This window comes from Rhamphochromis sp. 'chilingali' (genome assembly GCF_963969265.1).
Source record: "Rhamphochromis sp. 'chilingali' genome assembly, chromosome: 15".
Lineage (NCBI taxonomy): Eukaryota > Metazoa > Chordata > Actinopteri > Cichliformes > Cichlidae > Rhamphochromis > Rhamphochromis sp. 'chilingali'.
Genome location: NC_137942.1, coordinates 23908688 through 23934280, shown reverse-complemented (window position 1 = coordinate 23934280; position 25593 = coordinate 23908688). Strand labels below are relative to the sequence as shown.

At 39.9% G+C, this 25593-nt stretch overlaps 2 protein-coding genes across 4 annotated transcripts; both read right to left on the bottom strand.

Moving 5' to 3' along the window:
- Positions 1–1416: 1416 nt before the first annotated feature.
- Positions 1417–16472, bottom strand: LOC308411938 (uncharacterized protein). Of its 3 annotated transcripts, XM_080905997.1 has the most exons (18): positions 16193–16471; positions 15976–16043; positions 15355–15432; positions 14644–14706; positions 14377–14510; positions 14210–14294; positions 12503–12892; positions 12360–12415; positions 12015–12132; positions 9725–9813; positions 7800–7917; positions 5923–6105; positions 5750–5835; positions 5400–5517; positions 4460–4548; positions 4011–4128; positions 3411–3486; positions 1417–2386 (listed from the first exon to the last, which is right to left on the bottom strand). In XM_080905997.1, exons 3-18 carry the CDS (start codon positions 15416–15418, stop codon positions 2233–2235), a joined length of 1941 nt encoding a protein of 646 aa, XP_080762123.1. In that variant the 5' UTR covers positions 15419–15432; positions 15976–16043; positions 16193–16471; the 3' UTR covers positions 1417–2232. The 3 variants fall into 3 exon arrangements, with proteins under 3 accessions (XP_080762123.1, XP_080762125.1, XP_080762124.1); XM_080905999.1 differs by having other exon boundaries at positions 5932–6105; positions 15976–16472; XM_080905998.1 differs by having other exon boundaries at positions 7800–7914; positions 15976–16472.
- Positions 16473–17348: 876 nt separating this feature from the next.
- Positions 17349–21509, bottom strand: LOC308411832 (GTPase IMAP family member 7-like). The gene is made up of 2 exons (XM_080905870.1): positions 21344–21509; positions 17349–19724 (listed from the first exon to the last, which is right to left on the bottom strand). Exons 1-2 carry the CDS (start codon positions 21399–21401, stop codon positions 18769–18771), a joined length of 1014 nt encoding a protein of 337 aa, XP_080761996.1. The 5' UTR covers positions 21402–21509; the 3' UTR covers positions 17349–18768.
- Positions 21510–25593: the final 4084 nt, after the last annotated feature.

The window sequence follows — 25593 nt, the reverse complement described above, 5'->3', positions numbered from 1 at the left end:
AATTTTTTTAGATTATTAGGCCACTTATAACTGACTATGAATCATTCAAGCAAAAGAAAGAAAAAAAAAACACATCATGCCAGTGTTGGATTCCCCTGTGTCTCCTTCGGGCCACCTGTGCCTCAATTTTATTCCACAACCTAGACATCCACATTACTCACACTCTCATAACACATACATGTAGGGCCTTGGGGGTGGGCATATTATACGCCATCCAGAGGACAGTCTGTGTATTCAACCTCACCTCTGGCGCCGGTGCCCACCTCTCAATTTTAAATACATGTAAACATTGAGGTTTCTTGGGAAGGGCTGTGCTGACACCTGCTGCTCTCTGGCAGGAAGCACCATGCCCTCCCGTGTTTTAAATGCACTTTAGAACAGCATGCAGCAACACTACATATCAGCGGGCGGAGGAACCTGACAGGTGATCCAGGTGATTTTTTTAAGTGCACTTTCTCACTGTCCCTCTTCCCCTGTTTTTCTTTCCCTCCCTCTCTTTCTTTCCTTCTCCCTTTCCTGCCCCCCAGTCATGTCTGTCCTGTCTGTAAAAACTGAAAATAGAATAAATAAATAATAATAACAAAGGTCAGTGGCCTGTATTTGTATAGTGCTTTTACTAGTCCCTAAGGACCCCAAAGCGCTTTACACTAAATTCAGTCTTCCACCCATTCACACACTGGTGATGGCAAGCTACATTGTAGCCACAGCTGCCCTGGGGCGACAGAGGCGAGGCTGCCGGACACTGGCGCCACTGGGTCCTCTGACCACCACCAGTAGGCAACGGGTGAAGTGTCTTGCCCAAGGACACAACAACCGAGACTGTCGGAGCCGGGGCTCGAACCGGCAACCTTCCGATTACAGGACGAACTGCCAACTCTTGAGGATTGCCCCTTGAATGTACCAATATAGCAAGGCTGTGATGATCCACTTGGTAAAGTAAATCCGTTGGGCATCTTTCTTGGCCTTCAGACAATAATTCTGATGGCTAAAGAACCAGACGGGACAGGCAACAAAAAAAGAAAAAAAAGATATTGCAACATTTGTATCGCTACATAAATAAATGAGATAAAACTCAGTACTTACTTTTAAAGTTTACTCTTCAAAAGACATGAGAGATTTTTTTAAGTTGACCTTTTTCCCCCAAGAAAAAAAAAAACCTTCTTGGTGTTTGTCCGTGGTTGTCAAAAAGCTAGTTGGTTCATTAATGCCACCAACTGGCATGGAGTGTGGACCTGAATGTATTAAGAATTAGAGCCTATAGGATAATTAAATATAGCCTGATAACTTTTTCTTCTTGAGTTATTTCACATAAATCAATTGAATCTAGTCTATATATACCTAACTATATTTAGGTTTTGAATAAAAAAAGAAAAGAAAAATGCCAAAGATAACACACACAGCACTGAAACTCTCCTTTTTTCATTTTGTATTTTCTCATTATGGTTGAACAAATTTCCATGAAAATATTTTTGTCTAATCTATTGCTTTTGTCTTACAAATTTCTAAAATCTCTTGCTCCTTATGCAAAATATAAAGAAATGAGCAGTGGTTCAAGACATTGCATGATGCTGTTTACAGGCTACGTCTTACAATGATTACTGCAGCTTGGGCAAAGTCTAAAAGAAACACAGTTTCATAACATTTAGCGCAATTTACAGATAAAAAGCATCAATATTGTTTATTCACATTTTACAGAAGAAAATACCATCTATCTATTCCATCACAGAAACAAAGTAAAACACTGTAATCAACAATACTAAAGGAAACCTGAGTATAGCAAAGAAAAAGTACGGTGTATAAATTATAAATTATAAATTCACTTGTATTTTTAATACGTGAAATGTGCAATTCACTTGTATTTTTATTTTTTATTCCTATTTATTCTATTTATCCCCTTCGTATATTTTATTTATATTTGTCTCTGTATTTATATATGTGTGTGTATGTGTGTGTGTGTGTGTATATATATATATATATATAATATTCTGTAACTGTAACTTCTGTCGGTGCTGTGCTTTTTGGAAATCGAATTTCCCAGAGGAACCCACCCGAGGGATTAATAAAGTTCTATCTTATCTTATCTTAAATGCAGCACACTTGACTTTGCAGCTTTTCTCAAAAGCAACATTCCACCCAAGAAACCTCCAGATAATGTGTGTCAGTTTGTGGACGTAAACACAGCGATCATTTAATTTATTCTCTGCAATGTCAGCTTTACAGAAGCATTAATCCTCATTTTTTAAGTTCTTTTATTTTCAAAGCATAATAGTATTCTTTTAATTTTAAAACCTTTAGTTCCATTTTTACTTTTTCCCTCTTCAGTTGATCAAGATCCAAACCAGAGCTGGCTGAGGGCCCAGGTGATGGGGCCTCTGACATGTCCGCACTGCGAGTAAAAAAATGCTTGTTTATGGAATTTTTTTTTCATATTTTTTGTCTTGAAAGAAAACATATTCTTAACAAGCAAGTTTTGCACAAGAAAATTAAGCTAATTCTAGGAAAATATGTCTAACTTTTTCTTAATAAAATATTTCAGCTCATCTTGAGCTTTATTTACCAGTTACAGGCTACACTGCAAAAACAGCTCTACTTAAAATAAGCCAGATTTTCTTAAATCTGACAAAATTGTCTTGTTTTGAGAAAAAAAAATCTGCCAATGGCGTAAGTTAAAGTTGTTTGGCTAAGGTCATTAAAACTAGCAAATTAATCTAACCTTACTCAATTCTGATCGTGGTTCTGATTCTTGAAATAAGAAAAATAATCGTTCTTATTCTGGAAGAATAACATTATCTTTCTTATTTCAAGAGTATGGAAAGGCCTGTAATGGCCTGTAATAAATTAAACACAATTAAACACAATTAAACACTAAAGTAAGGAAATAATTTCTGAAAACAGCTTGTTGAAGAAAGCATAATACTCATTATAGGTAAAGATTTTTTTTTAATAAGGATGTCTTAATAAGGGTGTCAGGGTGTCTTTCCTTGAAATAAGTCACATTTTCTTAAATTAATCCTAAATTTTAGACAGTTTTGTCTAATTAAAATGTATAAATCAGTTAGATGCATGATAGATAGAAAATGTCTTCAATCTTCAAACATCTGAAACAAGCCCTATAAACTGCAATAGCCAACAGCTCGGCTAAAGCACCAGTATGACTCACACTGATCTCTTTTTCTTTCTACATCTTGAACAAAGGAAGACACGTGATTAAGGATTCTAGCCAAGCAACTTTTACTTACCTTAATGGCAGATTTTTTTTCTCAAAACAAGACAGTTTTGTCACATTTAGGAATATTGGGCTTATTTCAAGTAGAGCTGTTTTTGCAGAAATAAATGCGGTTAAAAAAAACTTTTAATACAGTGAATAAATGATAAATCTTTGCCTAAATGATATGACAGCTACATCTTACCTCATCTCTGGTCTCATGGATTGTACTTCAGTTACACTGTGGCCAGAGAAGTGCACCTCTGTATGTTGATGGTCATCTGACACAGCCCGGGGTTCAGAAAACATATAAAAAATTTAAAAAAAGAAACACACAGGTTTTTTTTTGCTTCTCTTGCTTTTTGATTACTGTGTTTGAGGCCACCACTGGTTTCCACTGACATCAGATCCTGAATTTACAATTTCTCTTTCATTTTCAGGCCCTGCCATCTCTGGTTTGCTATCCTCATGGGGACATCCCATTGACATAAGGCTTTCCCTAGCTGCTTACTCTAACAATCAAAAATGAATGCCTAACCCTAAACCTAACCACAACCCAATTGTAACCCTGACACTAAAACCACATTTTGAGTGTGAAAAAGGCCTTCAGCCCTGTGGGGACCAGGATTTTAGTCCCCACCAGCATAGTAAATTTCAGATTTACAGATTTTCAATTTACAGATTTCCAATTTTTAAATTGGATTTTTACCTTCTCCACTACAAAAATTGATAAATTCATAGGCACAAAACAACAACAACAACAACAAAACACAAATGCAGAATTTTTAGTGTTTGAAGAACTCACTGAGTTCCTTGTTGGGTTCTTTCTTAACATTTTGCTGTTTGATTGCTGTGTTTTTTGCAACATCTCTGGAATTTCCATTGACTTCAGATCTTGTCGTGTCAGGATGATCTCTAGCTTTCTGTTTCAAAGACAACCAAGAATATATTAGTATCCTTATTTATTATTTCTTTTGAATGGTAAGCTTGCAGAGAAAAACAAAACAGGAAAATAATATGCAGTTTTATTATGAAAATCATTTTGAGCAAGATTCAGTTTAATCCAATTTTATTTATATAGCACCAAACTATGAAAACAGTCGGCTCAATGTGCTTTATATTGTACAGACCCTACAATAATACACAGAAAACACCAACAATTAGACAATCCCATATGAGCAAGTGATTTAATGACAGGGGTGTTTTAATTATCTTTATTTTGAATGCTAAGTTTTTAATAAAATACAGTCTTACCTCAGGAAGGCTATTAACGACACCCTTTACTTCTTTGATATTCACTGCAGGTTTCCCAGGTGTTGAAATTGTGCTGGTTGTTGTCTTCTCTGAAAGAAGAAAAGTGATTAAAACATGAGCATGTGCACTTTGGGATTTTTAGAATTAGATTCATGTTGATGTTCAGTCTGATCTTCAGCAGATCATCTTGTCCATGTCTCCATGTCTGTATTGAGTTGCTGTCATGTGATTGGCTGATTAGATATTTTCATTAATGAGCAGTTGGACGGGTATACCAGAAAAAATTTAAAAACATGGCTGGATAATATCTTTTGAAAAGTACAACTATTCATTACAGAACACACCTGATCTGTTTTGAATACAAAGACATTGGGAAATAATATTTATTCAAACAGCTAACAAAACTACTATAGTAGTTAGCTGTGCGCACATATAATAATAATAATAATAATAATAATAATAATAATAATAATAATAATAATAATAATAATAATATATTGCATTTATATTCCGCTTTTAGGGGCCCTCAAAGCGCTTTACAATTCCACTATTCAGTCACTCTCGCATTCACACACTGGTGGAGGCAGCTACAGTTGTAGCCACAGCTGCCCTGGAGCAGACTGACAGAAGCGAGGCTGCCATATCGCACTATCAGCCCCTCTAGCCATCACCAGTAGGCGGTAGGTGAAGTGTCTTGCCCAAGGACACAACGACCAAGACTGTCTGATTACAAGACGAACTGCCAACTCTTGAGCCACGAACGCCCGAAATGTACTAAAATATTTGTAAATGCTGACATAAAGTAAGAAAAGCTCTTAAAGGACAACCTTGAAACTTGTAGAAAATAGACTGAAACTGTTTTTCTTCTACTTCAACAAAAAGTACACAAAATAGAAGCTCAACACAATATTCAAGTGCTTTTAGTGTTTGAACAACTCACTCAGTTTCTCTTCAGGTTGTTTCTTAACATTCAGCTGTTTGATTGCTGTGTTTTGTGCCACATCTCTGTTATTTCCACTGACTTCAGATCTTGGCATGTCAGGATGATGTGTACTCTTCTGTTTTAAAAACAATGAAGGATATTTTAATATTTATTGTGAATAATTGGACTGTATTGGGTAAAAGCTTACATTTGGAATTTGTTTTGTATGTCATGCTGAACCATAGTATTTGCCACATTTCTAGCTTAATGACGGTGCTTGTATAGAGTAATCTCAGATCAGTGACATATTCAAAACTTCCAGCAATGTAAAGTACAGTAAAATATTAAAATAAAATAATCTGTCTTGCCTCAGGAGGGATGTTAACCATACCCTTTACTTCTTTCATCTGTAATGCATGTTTTCCAGGTGTTGGAATTGCACTTGTTACTCTGTCTGAAAAAAGAGGAAGAGTTATTTTCATACACAAACAAGGTCTTTGTTATCCAAACATACCAATAAGAAATATATTGGAAATGTCACCTTTGATACCATTGCTGCCAGTATGGTTAGAGGCAACAGCAGGCACAGTCTCTTCCTCATCATTATCACTTTCTTCATCCTCATCTTCCTCAGTGCTAGGCTCATCATCACCAACAACATCTTCATCCATGTGCTCATCTTCTTGTTCTTCATCTTGATCTTTAACACGATCTTCCTTGTGTTCTTGTACAAAAGGGATATAAATGTTTAAAATATTACCATGTACACTAAGATTTTCATAACTACACTGAACAAAAATATAAATGCAACACTTTTGTTACTGCTCCCATTCCCCATGGGATGGACGTAGAGACCTAAAATTCATTCCAGATACACAATATAACCATCCCTCCCAAACAGTGGTCACAAATCAGTCCAAATGTGTGGTAGTGGGCACATCTGCTATATTGAGATAATCCATCCCACCTCACAGGTGTGCCACATCAGGATGCTGATCTGACATCATGAGTAGTGCACAGGTGTACCTCAGACTGCCCACAACAAAAGGCCACCCTGGAATGTGCAGTTTTTTGCGTTATTGGGGGTCTGGGGACCCAGAACCGGTCAGTATCTGGTGTGACCACCATTTGCCTCATGCAGTGCAACACATCGTCGCATGGAGTCTATCAGATTGTCAATTGTGGCCTGTGGAATGTTGGTCCACTCCACTTCAATGGCTGTGCGAGGTTGTTGGATATTCGTGGGAACTGGTACACGCTGTCGTATACGCCGGTCAAGCACATCCCGAACATGCTCAATGGGTGACATGTCCGGTGAGTATGCTGGCCATGCAAGAACTGGGACATTCTCAGCTGCCATCTGCCCTGAACAATGTGAACCATGATTCATCCGTGAAGCGCACACCTCTCCAACGTGCCAGACGCCATCGAATGTGAGCATTTGCCCACACAAGTCTGTTACGGCGACGAGCTGGAGTCAGGTCAAGACCCCGATGAGGACGACGGGCATGCAGTTGAGCGTCCCTGAGACGGTTTCTGACAGTTTGTGCAGAAATTGTTTGGTTGTGCAAACCAATTGTTCCAGCAGCTGTCTGGGTGGCTGGTCTCAGACGATCTTGGAGGTGAACCTGCTGGATGTGGAGGTCCTGGGCTGGTGTGGTTACACGAGGTGAGGTCTGCGGTTGTGAGGCCGGTTGGATGTGCTGCCATATTCTCTGAAACGCCTGTGGAGACGGCTTATGGTTGAGAAATGAACATTCAATGCACGGGCGACAGATCTGGTTGACATTCCTGCTGTCAGCATGCCAATTGCACGCTCCCTCATTGCTTGTGGCATCTGTGGCATTTTGCTGTGAGACAAAACTGCACATTCCAGGGTGGCCTTTTGTTGTGGGCAGTCTGAGGTACACCTGTGCACTACTCATGATGTCAGATCAGCATCCTGATGTGGCACACCTGTGAGGTGGGATGGATTATCTCAATATAGCAGATGTGCCCACTACCACACATTTGGACTGATTTGTGACCACTGTTTGGGAGGGATGGTTATATTGTGTATCTGGAATGAATTTTAGGTCTCTACGTCCATCCCATGGGGAATGGGAGCAAAAACAAAAGTGTTGCGTTTATATTTTTGTTCAGTGTAGTTCTGAGCTAATGCATACTCCTTTTTCTGAACTTCCTTGGTATATTTTTTAAAGGTTTTAAAACAACTGATTAAAAATAATACTACAATGTTTGCATGCTTTTGATTAATATTTTCCAAAGTTCTCTGGTTTTGGGTTATGATAGAAGGAACAGCAGACAATAGAAAGAGAGCAAAGAAAATAGATTGCAACCGGATTTCTACTACTTCTACAAAAAATGCACAAAATAGAATTTCAACATTCAAGTGCTTTTAGTGTTTGAACAACTCACTCAGTTCCTCTTGGGGTTCTTTCTTAACATTCAGCTGTTTGATTGCTGTGTTTGTTGCCACATCTCTGGTATTTCCACTGACTTCAGATCTTGTCGTGTCAGGATGATGTCTAGTCTTCTGGTGCAAAGATAGTCAATTATATATTAGTACCCTTATTTATAATTTCTTTTGAAAGGTAAGTTTGGATGGAGTAAAAGTAGATCAGGAAAATAATATGCAGTTTTATTATGAAAATCATTTTGAGCAAAATTCAATTTAATCAATTTGTATTCATATAGCACCAAACCATAAAAACATTCACCTCAAGTTGGACAGTTTTATTTTGAAAGCAATTTTAAACAAGATCCGTTTGAAACACATGTTCAAGTGTGAGGCATTGGTTGAAAATAAATTAGAAATATCTTTAACACACAATGGAACACTGTCCGTCATGGATTGGCCGCCCCACAGCTTTGACCTCAACATTAGTGAAGCAGTGTGGGATCATCTTGTCAGAGAACAGAACAGAAGGCAGCCAACATCCAAAGAAGAGCTTTGAATGTCCTTCAAAAAGCCTGGAGAACTATTCCTGCTTCTCTCCACCCCAGGGAAAAAGGTAACACTACCTGGGTCTGGGCGCAGTTTCCCCCTCCAGGGGCAAGGGTACCTAGATCTGGGGCTTAGAGTACGCTTGGGGAGTGTGATTGTGTGTACAGTGTCTATTTATGTCTGTCTCCACGTTGGGTGAGTGCTGAGTAATTGCATATGAGAGCATGAGGGTGGGAATGGATGTTTGTATCTGTGTGTGCCTGTTTGTTTGTGTCTATATGTCAGGTTGGGTATCTGATGCCACCTCTCTAGGGACATCTCAGGCCAGTGGCAGATGCCCTCAGACATCGGTGCATTGGTGCTTCTTTGTGCCCGGAGATTGGCATCCAGGTACGCACCGGCTCACTCCTGGTGGCTGCTTGTAGGGGCCTGGAGCCTGGGGCTCACTTGGGCCCCTTCGGGGGTGGGGTGCCCTCGGCCTCTCGGCCTGGGGCTCGGTCGCTCTGGCGCAGCTGGCTGCTCACGGGCGCGTCACTGCAACCCCCCCTGGCTTCTGCGCCACGGCTGCTGAGTGACCCCTCATCTGGGGCTCTCCTCAGCTCGTTCGGGGACAGTGGCGCAGCTGCCCCTCTGTTGGTCTTCCTTGGTCTCTTGTGTTCTGGGGGCCTCTGGATGTCTGGAGTCTTGATCTCCTCCATACCTGCTTCATACCCTGGAGGACGGGGCTGTGGCTCCCCACACCCTCTAGCAGATCATTACATGAAGGAACCTGTTACATAGAAGCGCGCTCATGCTCACAGGTGTACACACGGGTGATCACACACACAAACTACACCCCTTTTGGCTCCTACCTCAAAGCACACTGTGTGCTGTCGATCCTACGTGCTGCACAATAACGTTTAATAATAATTTAGTACTAATATTTAGTATTTACTGTTATATTCACATAGATCATTGCGATGATGTTGTTTATTATATTGCACTTTTTTTTTGCTTGTTTTCTCTTTTTCCTTTCTCAACAGGTGATCCAGGTGATTGATATGTGTTTTTTGTCTGCTTATTTTGTTGGTTTTTGTTTTTTGCCCTTTATCTCTGTTCCTCTTCCCCGCTGTTTTTCTTTCCCTCTTTCTTTCTCCCCTTTTTTTTTTCCCCAGTCAAGTCTGTCCCGTGTTTAGCAAGTGAAAATAAAATAAAATAAACAATAAAAGCAAAGGTGAATCAAATAGACCAATACGGCAAGGCTGGGGACAGGCCAAAAAAAAAAGAAAAAAAAAAAAGGACAATGCTGGATTAAAAGATAAAAGTAATTTTGAATCAGCTGTATTTTCATGAGGGTGGAAACTACCAGCACTGTAACGTGCTGTAAAATATTTTGAAGAAACTTCCTCCATCTTACCTCAGGAAGGCTATTAACGATACCATAAGCTTCTTTAATCTTCGGGGCAAGTTTCCCAGGTATTGAAATTGTGCTTGTTGTTGTCTTCTCTGAAAAAAGAAAAGTAATTAAAATATGAGCATGTGCACTTTGGGATTATTAGAATTAGTTTGATGTTCAGTCTGATCTTCAGCAGATCATCTGGTCCATGTCTCCATGTCTTCAATGAGTTGCTGTCATGTGATTGGCTGATTAGATATTTTCATTAATGAGCAACTGGACAGCTGTTGTCCTACTGGGAGACTTCAATGCTCACGTGGGCAACGACAGAGAGACCTGGAGGAGCGTGACTGAGGAACGGCCTCCTGGATCTGAACCCGAGCAGTGTTTTGAGGTTGGACTCCTGTGCAAACCACAGTTTGGTCATAATGAACACCATGTTCAAACATAAGAGTGTCCATAAGTATGGCACCAGGATGCTCTAAGCCGCAGGTCGATGATCGATTTTGTAATCGTATCACCAGACCTAATGCCATATGTTCTGGACACTCGGACCTGGCACACCTAAACGTATAGTGAGGGTGTGCTGGGAACGTCTAGGAGAGGCCCAGGTCCGTGAGATCTTCAACGCACATCTCTGGCAGAGCTTCAACAGCATTCCAAGGGAGACTGGGGACATTGAGTCCGAATGGACCATGTTCAGCATCTCCACAGCCAAAGCCGCTGCAGTGAGTTGTGGCCGCCATGTGGTTGGTGCCTGTTGTGGTGGTAACCCCCGAACCAAACAGTGGACAACAGAGGTGAAGGGAGCCACCAGGCTGAAGAAGGAGTCCTATCGGGCTTGGTTAGCCTGTGGGACCCCGGAGGCAGCTGACAGGTACCGACAGGCCAAGCGGAATGCAGTGCAGGCAGTAGCTGAAGCAAAAACTTGGGTCTGGGAGGAGTTCGGAGAGGCCATGGAAAAAGACTTTCAGACTGCCTCGAACAGATTCTGGCAAACCGTCAGGTCACTTAGGGGGGGAAAGTGGTGCTCTACCCACACTGTGTATAGTGCAGGTGGAGCACTGCTGACTTCGACTGTGAAAATTGTCGGGCGGTGGAAGGAATACTTCGAGGACTTCCTCGAAGTTGCCAATGTCCGGGGGCGAGGTCACTGAGGAAGTCAAAAAGCTCCTTGGTGGCAGAGCCCCTAGGGTGGTCGAGGTCTGCCACGCGTTACTGAAGGCTCTGGATGTTGTAAATGACATGCCTCTACAATTTTGCATGAAGATCAGGGGCAGTACCCCTGGACTGGCAGACCGAGTTGGTTCCCATCTTTAAGAAAGGGAACTGGAAGGTGTGCTCCAACTATAGGGGGATCACAGTCCTCAGCCTACCTGGGAAGCTCTCTGCCATGGTGCTGGAAGGAGAGTTTGTCCTTTAGTCTAACCTTGGATACAGGAGGAACAATGCTATTTTTGTTCTGGTTGTGGAACACTGGATCTGCTATTTATCCTCTCAAGGATACTTGAGGGTGCATGGGAGTTTGCCCAACCAGTCTACATGTGTTTTGTGGACTTGGAGAAGGCATTCGACCATATCCCTCTGTGTAACCTGTGGGGGGTACTCCGGGAATATGGGGTGTCTGGCCCATTGCTACCCGCCATTCAATCCTGATACAACCGTTGCAAGAGGTTTGTCCGCATAGCCGGTAATAAGTTGGACTCGTTCCTGTGGGTGATGTCACTGATTCTGTTTGTAATTTTTATGGACAGAATTTCTAGGTACAGCCAAGTAGCAGAAGGCTACGAAAGAGAGTCTAAGAGTAGAGCAGCTGCTCCTTCACATCGAAAGGAGCCAGCTGAGGTGGTTCATGCGTCTGACAAAGATGCCTCCTAGACGGGTGAGGTGTTCCGGCCATGTTCCACCAGGAGGAGGCCCCGGGGCAAACCCAGGACACATTGGAGAGATTATATCTCTTGGCTGGCCTGGGAAAGCCTTGGTGTTCTCCCAGACAAGCTGGAGGAGGTGACAGGGGAGAGGAAGGTCTGGGCTTCTCTGCTTGGGCTGCTGCCCCTGTGACCCGGCCCCGGATAAGTGGAAGAAGATGGATGGATGGATGGATGGATGGATGGATGGATGGATGGATGGATGGATGGATGGGACAGGTGTACCAAATAAAATGGCTGTTTAGTGTCTTTTGGAAAGTAAATAATACTTATTCAAACTGCAAACAAAACTACTATAGTAGTTATCTGTGTGGACACATGTGCTAAAACATTTGTAAATGTAAAAATGTAAATCAAGTGCTTTTAGTGTTTGAATAACTCACTCAGTTTCTCTTCAGGTTCTTTCTTAACATTCAGCTGTTTGATTGCTGTGTTTTTTGCCACATCTCTGTTATTTCCAATGACTTCAGATCTTGGCATGTCAGGATGATGTGTACTCTTCTGTTTTAAAAACAATGAAGAATATTTTAGTATTTATTATGAATAATTGGACTGGATGGGGTAAAGCATACATTTGTAATTTTGTATGTCATGCTGAACCATAGTATTTGCCACATTTCTAGCTTAATGACGGTGCTGGTGTAGAGTAATCTCAGATCAGTGACATATTCAAAACTTCCAGCAATGTAAAGCACAGTGAATCATTTAAATAAAATAATCTGTCTTGCCTCAGGAGGGATGTTAACAATACCCTTTACTTCTTTCATCATAGGTGTTACACTTGCTGAAAAAAGAGGAAGAGTTATTTTCATACACAAACAAGGTCTTTGTTATCCAAACATACCAATAGGAAATATATTGGAAATGTCACCTTTGATACCACTGCTGCCAGTATGGTTAGAGGCAACAGCAGGCACAGTCTCATCCTCATCATTATCATCTTCTTCATCCTCATCTTCCTCAGTGCTAGGCTCATCGTTACTGACATCAACTGCATCTATATCCTCATCTTCCTCTTCTCCATCGTCATCTATATCTTTAACATGATCTTCCGCACTCTCTTCTTCAGAAGAAGAGATAGAAATCTGTGTAGCTTCTTTATCTTCCCATTTATCTGCCCATACATCATCTTCATCCATATCCTCATCATCCTCTTCTCCATCCTCATTTTCTGTCGTGTCCGGGGTGGCGGACGTGTGGAGTTGAAGATGGGACCCAAAATGCAGCAGCTCTGATGCAGGTGAGTATTTATTGAACAGGACTAGATACAAACAGAAGTGGCAGGTGAACATGAAACTGGAAAACCTAAACTGGGCAAAACTAACAAAACAAACCAGAACGAAGATGCAGGGAGGTATGGGGAAATACACAGAGAGACGGACGGCGAGACGCAGGAAGACCGAGGGGAACAACACAGACAAACCAGCAACTAACAGAGGCAGACACGAGGTTTAAATACACAGAAGGATAACGAGGGAATGAGACACAAAAGGAGGGCACAGCTGGGAGTAATTCGACCTGACAAGACAGGGGAAAAGTAACCTGAACACACTGAGATCAGACACGGACCTTCAAAGTAAAACAGGAAACACATACATGTAATGACATAACACACCAACTTAACACAGACTGGGGGACACAGAACATAGGAACATGAACCATGAAACAGAAGAGTACCACCCAAGGTACCCAAAACCACAGAATAATAATGAACTAAAACATAAACACGGAGTCACAGACTCCGGACCATGACATCTTCATTATGAACTTCCTTGTAATATTCTTTCAAGAAATAGAAATGTTTAAAATATAACAACGTAAACTGAGATTTTTGTAACTTTTTCTCAGTTTCAATTCAATTTTCACACAAGTGCCGTATTGCGGGATTACAACAATAGAAGAACAAAAAAAATACAGTTATCATTACGGAATAGTTAAAGGTAAGTGGCGTGGCACAAACTTGATACGGGTAGAAGTTAAAATCTAATTTGTTTCGAAGGCTAGCTTAAACAGGTGGATTTTTAAACGTGACTTGAAATATTGAATGAATTCCGATGGACGGACATCAATCGCCAGGCTATTCCAAAGTTTAGGTGGAGCAATAGCAAAAGCACAATGCCCCCTAGTCTTTCATCTGGACATTGGTTGCACTAAGAGCCACTGATTAGAGGATCTAAGTGCTCTCTTGGGGGTATATAGGTCAAGGAGGTCGATTAAGTAGCTGGGCGCCAAGTTATTTAAAATTTTAAAGTGTACAAAAGGATTTCAAAAACAATACGGTATTTGCCAGTGAAGGTTGGCTTAGACAGGTGTAATATGATCAGGTTTTCTGGTGCCGCTTAAAAAACGTGCTGTAGCATTTTGGACAAGTTGCAGGCGTTGGATGAGGGAAAGTTGGAGGCCGAGATAAAGAGAATTGCAACTCTTTTTTTCTCAACTTCTGTAGGGTATTTGTCAAAATTACTGAAGTTTTGAAAGAGCTTATTAAAAATATTACAATAATGTTTGCATGCTTTTGGTTCATATTCTCAAACATTCTCTGGTTTTGAGGCACAGATAGAAGAAAGAGCAGACAAACCTGTTAAGAGGTCCTGGGACTCAAGGTCTGATGATTGTCGTTTTCTTTTTTTTTGTCTATATCCTGTAGTGGTTAGGTAACCTCTCTGTGATAAGTTAATTCAACAGTTTATTTAGTGAAATCAGATTTTTGTAGATTCACAGAAATGCAAAAAAAAAAAAAAGTACCTTGAACCAATAGTGCAGAGGAGCTTTCTTGTGGTAAATAGATGACTTCCATTTTCTACATGAATCTTTTCCTGCAAGCTTCTCAAACTCAGGTGGACTGTAAAAGGAGCCTTCAAACTCAATACAATCCTTACCTATAGTTATAAAGAAAAACGTAATCGTTTTAATGAAAAATTATTTATTTATTTATTTATTTATTTATATATTTCACTGTATGTACAAAAATAGAAAAGGAAAGACTGGTAAGAAAGGTAAGACTGTACTTACCTTTTCCCAACTTCTCTACATCCATCCAACCCTTTTTGTCTCCACATTTTACACGCCAGAGGTCTGTTTTTTGCAACACCAAAAAAAAGGAAGAAGTAATTTCTCCATTAAAAAAATAATGTAAATGTATTTTCATGGTCAATTTACAATGTACTAATAATTTGCAATTGTAGAGGTTGTATAAAGAGAGATGCCAGTTGTGGGAGTATTTCCTACTTTCATTGTAATAGTTGTGATAATGCAAATATTTATAATTCAATTCAGTTTTATTTATATAGCACCAAATCACAACAACAGGTACAGACCCTGCAATAATACAGAGAAAACCCCAAAAATCAGATAACCCCTTATGAGCAAGCACTTTGGTGACAGTGGCAAAGAAAAACAAGAAGACCCGGGCAGAACCAGGCACAGAGAGGGTCAGCCATTCTGTCATATCTGCCAAAATCATGCAATCACGTAAGATAATTTTAATGTAATTATGCATGTCTTTATCTGAAGGAACAAAAGAAAGGCAGTTTCATTTAGGCATATATATCATATATATGCATTTAACAACTAGGAGGACAATAGAGAATAGGAAGTACCCTCAAAACTGCCATGTCTCATTATAGCCTGCAACATCAACAGCTTCAGAAAAATTCTACTGCGTACACAGAAATATATTTTAAATAAATAGATCTTCAGGGTAAAATGACCCGAAGGACTTACTCTTGTCATCTTTCTCATCCGTGACTCTCTTTCTTTTCTTCAGGCTAGTTCTTCCTTCTTCCATTTTGTAATTTTAATCTATCAACACAGATAAATAAAAAAGTTTTTTTTTTTTTCAAATATATGCACCACACTATATGTGGCACTTTTTATATGAGATAAATCTTGCATTTTCTATTAGCTTTTAACATTTTAATCTAATTGTAAGTAATTCTGTTGTTCCTCTGTGGGTGACAGGAAGGAAGGAAAAGCAATGAGACTGAAAACATCTGAATACAAAGATGAAGACTCTTACCACGTACTTTTACCCATATTATCCATATAGCTTAGCCGTTTAGACTTAACTGCTATCACTATCCAAATCAACAAATCTACTGTATACACAAATGCCCCTTATATAGATATGTGTGTGTGCATGTATATGTATAAACAAAGTTACATTCTGTAATTACAGTAACACTAAGGTCTATAACATCAGAAACCACAGGAGAGCAAATAGACAGCACATCTTTGCACAAGTTCTAGCAATCATACATCCGTTATCCATGTATAAAAACACTATATATTACTTAAAAAAAAAAAAAAAGAACAGAGAGGCGAAACACCAGAATAGGGACTTACCTGTGTCGCCGACTAGATAGCAGATGATGTTCCAGAACAGGAAAATGAAACTTAACTTTTCAGTTACACTGGAAAAAATAAACACGCCCAGTCGTTAAGGTGTGTACATTGACTTCCGGTAAAGACGGCAAGTTTTACAGGTAAGACGATTTAAACTGACATTTACAGTCGCTATTTATATATGGAGAGAAACCTAAAAAAGGGCAAGTGCACGTACGGTATGATTTACAAATGTGTATAATATGTATAATTTTGAGACAAACTTCACACTGCCAGCTTCGCCGAGATCCGCAAACTTGAGCTGTGTTCATGTCCTAGTGTAAAACTGGGACATTTGAGGTTCCTCCGTATACCTGCATTTTGTTTATTTATTTATTCAAATAAAGTGGTCGTCCCTTTTTCTAAATACAGCAGAAAATATAATTTACCAATTACAGACAGTACACAGTTGCCTATATAATAATCTGCTGCTGCATGCTGGACGATCTTCCGCTGGGAAAAGTCAGTCAATGCGCGGTTGCAGAACACAATGGATGCACATCACTGTGGATCATCCTCTGGAGCAAACATATGCTAACTAATCTCTTTATATTTCTGAATATAAATATAATCCAGGTAACGTGGAATAACACTGATGTTAATTGACCTTTCTCTACTTAAAGCAGGCTAACATTAATGTTAGCATAATAAATAACTAAGGACATTTGAGTGTGTAACAGGTGAGTGTCTGTAATTGGTAAATCTATGTTTTCTAGTAAAGTGGCCAAGAGCTATTCTGTTTATTTAGAAAAGAAACGTCTGGAAGTGATAGCAGTTATGTAAAATGAACTGTTGTGACCGGTCGGAATTAGCTCATGATAACTTCATAAATCATAAAGGAGGGGCAAGATGTCTAGGCAGGATGGCACACCTCTTCAGTGAAGTAGGTGAAATTCTCCTATATGTAAATGGAATTAACAAAATATCCACAAAAACACTTAAAAACTATTTATATGCATCATTGCCTCTTCTAAGAAAACAAACAGAAGCTGAGTTTTACAAGTTTTATAGTAGAAAAACTATTAAAAAACTGTGGCAGTACAGTGTGCTGATTAGAAATGATTGTGTGGTTCTTTCACCTATGCTGAGCCACTACACAGACTCACCTACTGAGTTTCACTTTAAACCCTGACTGTACTCATTTTACTTTCACCCACAATCAGAACAGAAAATAGTTATTTTTTAAAATTCTTTTTCACTGCATTTAAAGCACATCCATTAGAATTAAATCCGAAAATGTTTTATTATCATGTACTAACCGTATTTTATTCTTATATTAATATAATATACCATGGTTCAGTTACCTTTGTACAAATATGATTAGTTGAATTGTGCTTTAAGGAGATTATTTTTACTTTCATACTTTGAGTACATTTCAGAGCCTGTACGTTTTCACTTTTACATTATGGAACGCTATCACGTTAACACTAGAGGATGCTCGGTACTAGAGTTGGATGTCTCGAGACCGGTCTTGGTCTCTAGACCACGTGGTCTTGTTCTTGTCTTGTCTCGACGGACTTTGGTCTTGGTCTTGTCTTGGGCTAGGATCCCTCGGTCTTGTCTTGGTCTCGCTGTCTCGGTCTTGCTGTCTCAGCTCGACATAGTGGTTGGGAGAATTGGAGTCAACAGTATCCATGACACACAACATAACGTTCGATAATGTGTCATGCACAAAAGCATCACCTCTAAGAGCCGTGCTTACAGAGTGCTTTGTAGTGAATCAGAAGAGTCGACTCCTATTGAGCGAGAGCCGGCTCCTCACTTAATTTCCTTTCGCTGCTCAGCTCTCACACAGTGGCTCAGCTATGCTACAAGCAATATATATATATTTTTTCAGCTCCAAGCTGGACACACGACCTGAGAGATCTACTGTTCACTGAAACCACATCAGGAATGGTCTCGGTGGAAAAGATGGCTGTCAAGATGTCATTTTTAAAGAAGGAAAAAAATCTAAAAAAGACTGAGGTATGCCAAATTACACAAGAACTGGACAAATGGAAAATCAGTGGCAACTGGTCATATGAATGAATCCAAAAGTGAAACTCCTGAGTTAAATCATTTGAAATTTGAACACAGAAAAGTACCATCAGATTTGATCCATCATGTGTCAATGTGTCAATCAGTGCTTCATTTTATGACATGACAATGATTCCAAACACACTGTTATTCCAGAAAAAGCAAACCCGGATAGAAAAACACAATAAAACATTATCAGTCATGGACCGAGCTCCCCAGAGTCTGGACCTCAACTTCATTGAAGCAGTGTGAGATCATCTTCACAAAGAGCAGAACAAAAAGCGGTCAGCATCCAAAGACAGCTTTAAACATTCTTCAAGAAGCCTGCAGAACTATTCCTGAAGACTACTTAAAGAAATGAGAACAAAGCTGCATAAGAGAGTTCAGACTGTGTCAAAGAAAAAAGGTGGTCGTACCAAATATTGATTTTAAAACTCTGTATTGTATTTCCATGTATATGTCCGCATATCCTTGCATTTACTTTTTTTCCTAGTAAAATATAAAGAAAAAGTGGTGGGCCGAGACTTTTGTGTAGTACTTTAAATATTGTTTTCATTAGCATTTTTACAGTTCTGTTATCTGATTAAATATGAGATCAATGAGATGATATCAGATGACTATATTTTCTAACTATGGACAGAAAAATTTGTATGAAAATTATTTTTGTTAATTAAATCACTTCGATATATCATCTGTCACACATTTGAATGATAAATCACTAACACAGTAAAAGCTCATCTATTTCTTTTTCTTAGAAAGACCTGGTATTTTTCCTCGAATAATTGGAAAAATCGTAAAAGACACCACAATCAAAATGATTCCTATAACACAAAGCCATTTAGCTGCTACCCCAAGATTGCAACATAACAGTAGACACAATACAGCCAGTAACAGGATGCTCTTCATGAGGTAGGACTTGCTGCACAACTCCCCCTCTGCATCTTTTCTTGCCCTTTCCTCCTCTTTTCTCCACAGCTTTGTCTTCATCTTCTTTAGCTCTTCATCCTTGTAATGCTCCCTCAGATTTCCCTCCTTTTTGCTGATTTCTTCATCTCTCTCTGCAAGGATGCTTTCCTGTCTTTTTCTGATTTTCCTCTCCTCCTCAGGATACAGCTCTGTCTTGTAGTAACTACCTCCATTCAGGGCCACCAGGGTCTCGATCTTCTCCATAAAAGTTGTGACCTGCTTCTGGTCCTCCGGGGTTTTGTTGTTGAAGACGTGGAAGCCACCGCTACACTTGCGTATGAAGTTGCGGAGGTTCTCGTCACTCTCAGTAATGATGTTGTTTATTGTTTTGTCTTCCAGGCGATCCCCGTGGGTGAACAGCACGATGGTGTAGTCCCACACTCTTGGGCCAAACTTTGCTTCAATCAGCGTGTGGGTGTCTTGGTCTTCCTGAGTCAGCCTTCCTAAAGGAATAACATATGCAAAGACGTGGGGTCCTGGTTCCTGGAGTTTCAGGCGTTGAAGAATCTCTCGGATGATGTCCTCCTTGTTGCTTCCCTTCTCGAAAAGCCCAGGTGTGTCAATCACATCAACAGGTACATCTCCAACCACCGCGGACTCTTTTTCACAGTGAACAGTGATGCTGACCAGCTTCATCTCTGAACAGAACACCATTTTATTGAGGATGGTGTTCCCACTCGAGCTCTTGCCTGCACCACATTTTCCAAGAAGCATGATCCTCAACGGCTCTGTCAACCCAACAAAAAGCATTTTTAAACACTATTCAGAGTTCATGAAAGTCGTTGTGCCCTTCATTCTGACTTCTGATATTATTATTGTTTATTTGTAGAAATTCGTGGCTTTCACATATTAGCCCAGACTGTTGCATCCCAGGGCACAAACAGTATGAACTTTTTTATTATGTTTTTACATTGTGGCAAATGCAAAGCATTTTGGTATTTGTTGATGAATAAAATAAAAAGTAAAGTAATACACTGTATGTTGTCTCATGTTAGCATTTGTGGCTTGTTTTGTTTTTATATGCCTTTTGAAATATTTTTTTCTTATCTTACTTTTTCAGAAAATAGATGCCTACTAATCTTTTGTTAACAAGTTGCACCTCAACCAGAAACTTCTGATAGTCATCAACAAGTGTGTGGCATAATGTTTAACCGTTCTTCTTTGCAGAACTGGTACAGTTTATCAAAATTATTTGCTTTGTTGGCAAAGAACCGGGTTTTAAGCTTAGTCCTGTTGGAGACTGAAAGTCTATGATTGAGATGCAACTTGCTCAAAAACGCCCATCCCACCTTCTTCAAATGCCACAAGAATGGTGTCAAACGTTTGCGCTGCAAAAATTTTCTTTTGTGCCACTATCATTTTAAATATATTAATAAAGGCTTCTAGAGGTCATCAGAGGTCAACCATTCATGTGATGAAAATTTCCAAAACATTGGAAATGTTTCTATGCAGGCCCTTAATGAAGGTCTTAAGGTCTGTTGCATCATCTTGTGTGGGTTAAAGGTATTCTGTTTATAAATAGCCTATAATTAAATGAAGTGTTTTTAGCTCAAATGAAAAGGCTGCGGATCACTAACTATCAATGTTTCATAACATTATATTACTCCAGCAAATAATTTTTTTCTCTGACAGAATGCATACTTTATTTTAACTAATATGTGTTAACCTAGTTTTTTACTTTTAAGAGTGTGATAATGATAAACAATATCCAATAGTGATATTATGTTTCACAACCTTTTCACAGGTTAGACCACCAGTAAAGAAAGGGGCTGAATGACCTTAGGTGACCTCTACAAAAGTGGGAATAAGGAGCACAAGAGTGAGATGGAGACATTAAATGAACATTAGAGGCTAACAGTACTGTAGCTTAATTACACATCTCAAAATCACTGTTGGCTAACTTGGTGTAGGTGTGTTAATTAAACACACACACACTTACAGGAAGAAAGCAGATAAAAAGAGTCACTGCCATTTTGGAATTTTATTTTTATTAAAGTACTGTAAAAAAAAAAAATTAACATATCATATTAATTATATTATCTGGTTTTGTTTTCTCCCCATTGTAATGTCATATTGTATATATTGGCTTCCATCTTCAAACATCTGAAACAAGCCCTATAAACTGCAGTAGCCAACAGCTCAGCTAAAGCACCAGTATGACTCACACTGCTCTCTTTTTCTTTCTACATGTGTCAGCTGAACAAGGGTAGACACGTGCTTAAGAACATGCTGTAACTACACCAACTACACCCACAGGGGAAAAATACATACAGACATACAAAAAATAGAATAAAAACATTAAACTAAAAACTTTTAACTCAACAGCATTTCCATATTTCATACTGACCCTGCTCCTGCTCACTTTCTGCTGGACAAGGTATGCTGTCAGCGGCCTGAGTGCTCATGGTGGACGAAGATAGAAGTATCACCAAAACTGTAGACGTCGGTTAACTTGTCCTCGCTGGCCTGACAGTCCTGATTGAATCTCAAAGCAAGTCTGTTCGGTGAAACTTTTTTTTATTTTTTTTTTTTTACACAGCTTTCTGTTTTAAACTGAGGGTGGGGCTCTACAGTCACGTGACCTGCTGGGTGCCCCGCATCCACCAAGTTAAAGTCCAGTCCACATACGCTGAATAATTAGGTCAGCAGCGACAATCGGCCGCAGTCCTATGTCCATAGATGTTATTTTTCTACCTGTTTCGAGCCAAGAGTATTTCCACCCAGCCTGTTTTAAATAAACCTCTGAACTTGGCACTCTACCCGCGTCTTATAGAGAGTCACTGGATGGGACACACTTTTATTGTGCAAGGGATCAAAGATCTGATGACTTCTTGCATAAGAGCTTAATGTGGAATAAAGTTATGATTTCAAATAGAATATCATTACTTTCATTTTGACTGAGAAGTAGACTTTGATTCGTTGGTATTTTATGGTGAGGCTGAGAAGCAATGCAACGAGGAAGCAATTAAACTATTACATTTAAGGATACTGCGATTTTTATATCACTAAAACACACGTGTGTTAACACACGAACCGCCTAAAGTGTGTTAAGACAATTGCGCTTTAAAAGTTTAAGCAATACAATGAACGGTCTCAGCGCGCCATCTAGTGGTCAGTATACTTTAATGCTTCATAAAACGTCCTGATCAGGGATAAAGCTTCGATAAATTCACCCCTTTAACAAAATGTAAAATGAAAGTATTTTAAAATGTGCGTATTTACTTTCAGCAATGAAAAGTAATCAACTACACTTACACCGGACCTATGTAGTATTTTGAGAGAACATCAAGTTAATGGTTAATTTTTCAGCTACATTTCAATGAGATATTGTATTTTTAACTGCAACATTTGTCTGAAAGGTATAATCATTATCCAAAGATCAAATGATGCCTTGGTGGCAGTCATTTTTTCATTCATTAATGAATAAATAAAGCACCTTGAGGCGACTGTTGTTGTGATTTGGCATTATATAAATAAAATAAAATTGAATTGAATAAATGAATTTTGTCTCCAAATCCTCAACAAACATTAACAGGATGCAACTAATCTTATTGGCTTGTACTTTATTTTAGGGTTGACTCTGTGATCATAACATTTGCTTTTAAGACACATACAGTTAATATCCTACAAGCCTACATGGAACCTGAGATTATCTGTTAGGTCACTCATGAGGATTTCCTGTTAAAACCTAAAAATGAAAAGTAACAGGGATGATTCAGAGCCCTGCTTATGAAGATAAAACCTTGTTGTCATTTAAGATTCTTTATTAAATAAATTTTGGGGGATTTTCTTAGCCTTGATAATATTTTAATGGTTGATTTGATTGCATGAAAGTTTATTGCAACTTTTTAGTAGTTAATCTGTGTTTTATTCTTGCAATCTGGGGACAAAGTGTTCAAATGACCACAGCTTTATGGTGCATATCCAAAGAATCTTTTTATTTGATGTTAGTGAAGCAAACTAACATATTTACAAAGCACAACAATTTAAAAGCACGGAACAATGACTCACCTTTGCGCTTGTCTGTTATTTAGTTAAGAGTTCGTCAAATTCAAATTTATATTAAATTATGCTCATTAAAGTAGCGTTATAGTGCATGAGAGCTTCATAAGGAGGATCTCAGGTGGGAAAAAAACAAGGTCAGGAGATTCTACTTTCCAGGCTTTCACTGTAGATTATTTCCGATCAGCCAGCCTCTGTAGGAGGGCGATGACTGTGTCCTGTTTGGAGGAGAGCAGCTCCAGGGCCGTGGCTATCCTTCCTAGGGACTCGGACATTCGCACCTCCCTCCTCTCGCGTCTCTTCTCTCTGGCTTCAACCCTGCGGCGAGCCACTCGATCGAGGTAGGCCTGCTCCTCCTGTCGCTTCAGAATCTCCTGGAACAGAGTGGAGCCGCCTTGCTCCGCTTTCGCCTTCTGGTTCTGTCCTTCAGTTCCAGACACAGTTGATGTAGACAAAGAGGTGGCAGCAGAGGAAGTGAGGCAGGAGGACGTGAGGTGGAATGAGGTCTGGGGCATTAGCTGAGCTAATGGTCGCTGCAGTCACCGACGTACTGGCAGCGGTGCCAGCACTGGAGCCCAGACCTACTGAGTCCACACCACCAGCACCAGCACCAGCAGCAAAGTCACTGCTAGGACGGATGATGGTGGACGTCGGCTGTGGAAGCTGCAGGGGCTTTGCAGCGATCTTAGCCAAAGGAGCAGGCAGTGTAGAAACCGTGCTGCCGCCTTTGTTTCGTTTGTTGTTGACGATCTGAGTGCCAATGGTGTCGCAGAGGGTGGCGTCCATCAACTAGAGTGGAACAAGACACACACAGAGATATGGAGAAAGTACACCAATGAATACATCAAACAGCATTGTAATCCATGTCTTACAAATACTCCCAAGACGTCTTAGCATGTCCCGTCTCCCGGCTGCGGTCTTTAACCCTCTTGTATGTCACAATGAGGTTGTTCCACTTGCGACGGATTTTCTCAACAGGCAGTATGTGCCCCTTGGAGGCCATCTCCTCTTGGACACTCTGGAAGAGCTGCGAGCGTTCCCGAGTCTCATAGAGACCCCAGCGACGCCCGACGGCCTCAATCAGACACAGAACGGCTTTGGAAGAGAAATCCGAGCCAGAGCAAAGCGTCTTCTCGGAAGGAGCAGGGGGCATTACTGAAGCTGGGGGAGGGGAGAAAGAAAGCCACTTGTGGTGTCACTTCATATGTAAGATAAATGGGTTAAACTGGGGAAAATCTTATATGCATACAGTTGTTATCAAATGTTTAGATCCACTCATCATGGGCGTGAATATCCTGGTAATTCTGGAATTTTAATGATTTCTTTGAACTGCTTTTCCAGGGTAGACTTACTGCACAAGTTTGAATTTATTTTGGATTTTATCTAAAACATCTAAAACACACAGTCAGTAGTAAACATACAGGTGCAAATATATAAATATACTCAATTAATTCTTTTAATAAGTGAAAATTCTATAAAGCTTGAGAAAGCTATTAGTGACTGACTATAACTGGTAATTTCCCTTTGCCGTCATGAAAAGGATTTGTTTGATAGCACTCACAGGTTTGAACAATACAAGACACTTATGTACAGATACCAAATACTGTGCATAAGTGTGAGTTATTTGGATGTGTCAGCACTTTGCTAAGGTCTGGAAAAAGACCCAAACTGTCAACCTCAAATGAGAGAAAAGTGGTCAGGATGTTTAGGAACAATCCAGGAACAACCAGTGCTCACACACCAGCATCACTGTCCACAGTGAAACGAGTTTCACATTGCCATGGACTGAGAGGGTGCCGACCAAGATAAAAGCATCTGGGCAAAAATCCGCACCTTCAAGCTTATCTGAAATTTGCAGCTGCCCACATGGACAATCCAAATGTCTTCTGGAGAAAAGCTTCGTTGCCAGACGAGACAAAGATTGAGCCACAATCAGGTATGTTTGGAGGAGTAAAGGTGAGGCTTTGAAATCTAAGAGCCCTGTGCTAGCTGTCAAGCATAGTGCTGGTAGATTCTGACTCTGGGGCTGTTTTGCTACCAGGGGTAAATCAGGATTTGAGGTAAAACCTGAAAATAGAATCTCCAGTTCTGTCCAAGTTTGAACATACAGTTGAAACTTGGACCCAGTTGAATGTTCCAACTGGACAATGATCCCAGGCACACAGATAAACTGGTTTTGGAATAGATACAGTAGACAAACATTAAGCTTCTGGGATGACCTTCCCAAAGCCCCGACCTCAACCCTGCTGAACTTCTGTGGACAACACTTAGAAGCTGAGTCTGTGCCACGAAACCAACAGATTTAAATGAATTCTACCAATTCTGCAAAGAAGACTGGTCAAATATCCAGCCAGGATTATGTCAGAAGCTTGTTGATGGCTGGTCGAGGTGCAAGTTGCAAAGAGACATTAGTGGGGGTGTGTGTAAATATTTGAGCCCATATGTAATGTTTGATCCTGTGTAGGTTGATGAGTGGATGTAAACCTATGACCACAACTGTATTTGCAGATACAGAAAAACTGCATTTTCTGCATCTGTAATTCCTAGTGAGAGATTTTCAACATTTCTGTTTTCCCTCTTGTCGTTGGTTTGACG

Excerpts from the sequence above, each read along its gene's own strand:
- LOC308411938 (XM_080905997.1), bottom strand. The coding sequence starts at position 15,418 with ATGGAAGAAGGAAGAACTAGCCTGAAGAAAAGAAAGAGAGTCACGGAT. Across the intron at positions 5,836-5,922 it reads TGGCAGCAATGGTATCAAAG|ACAGAGTAACAAGTGCAATT; the intron begins GTGACATTTCCA and ends CTCTTTTTTCAG. Across the intron at positions 4,549-5,399 it reads ACAACCTGAAGAGAAACTGA|AGAAGACAACAACCAGCACA; the intron begins GTGAGTTGTTCA and ends TTCTTCTTTCAG.
- LOC308411832 (XM_080905870.1), bottom strand. The coding sequence starts at position 21,401 with ATGAGCACTCAGGCCGCTGACAGCATACCTTGTCCAGCAGAAAGTGAG. Across the intron at positions 19,725-21,343 it reads AGAAAGTGAGCAGGAGCAGG|AGCCGTTGAGGATCATGCTT; the intron begins GTCAGTATGAAA and ends TTGGGTTGACAG.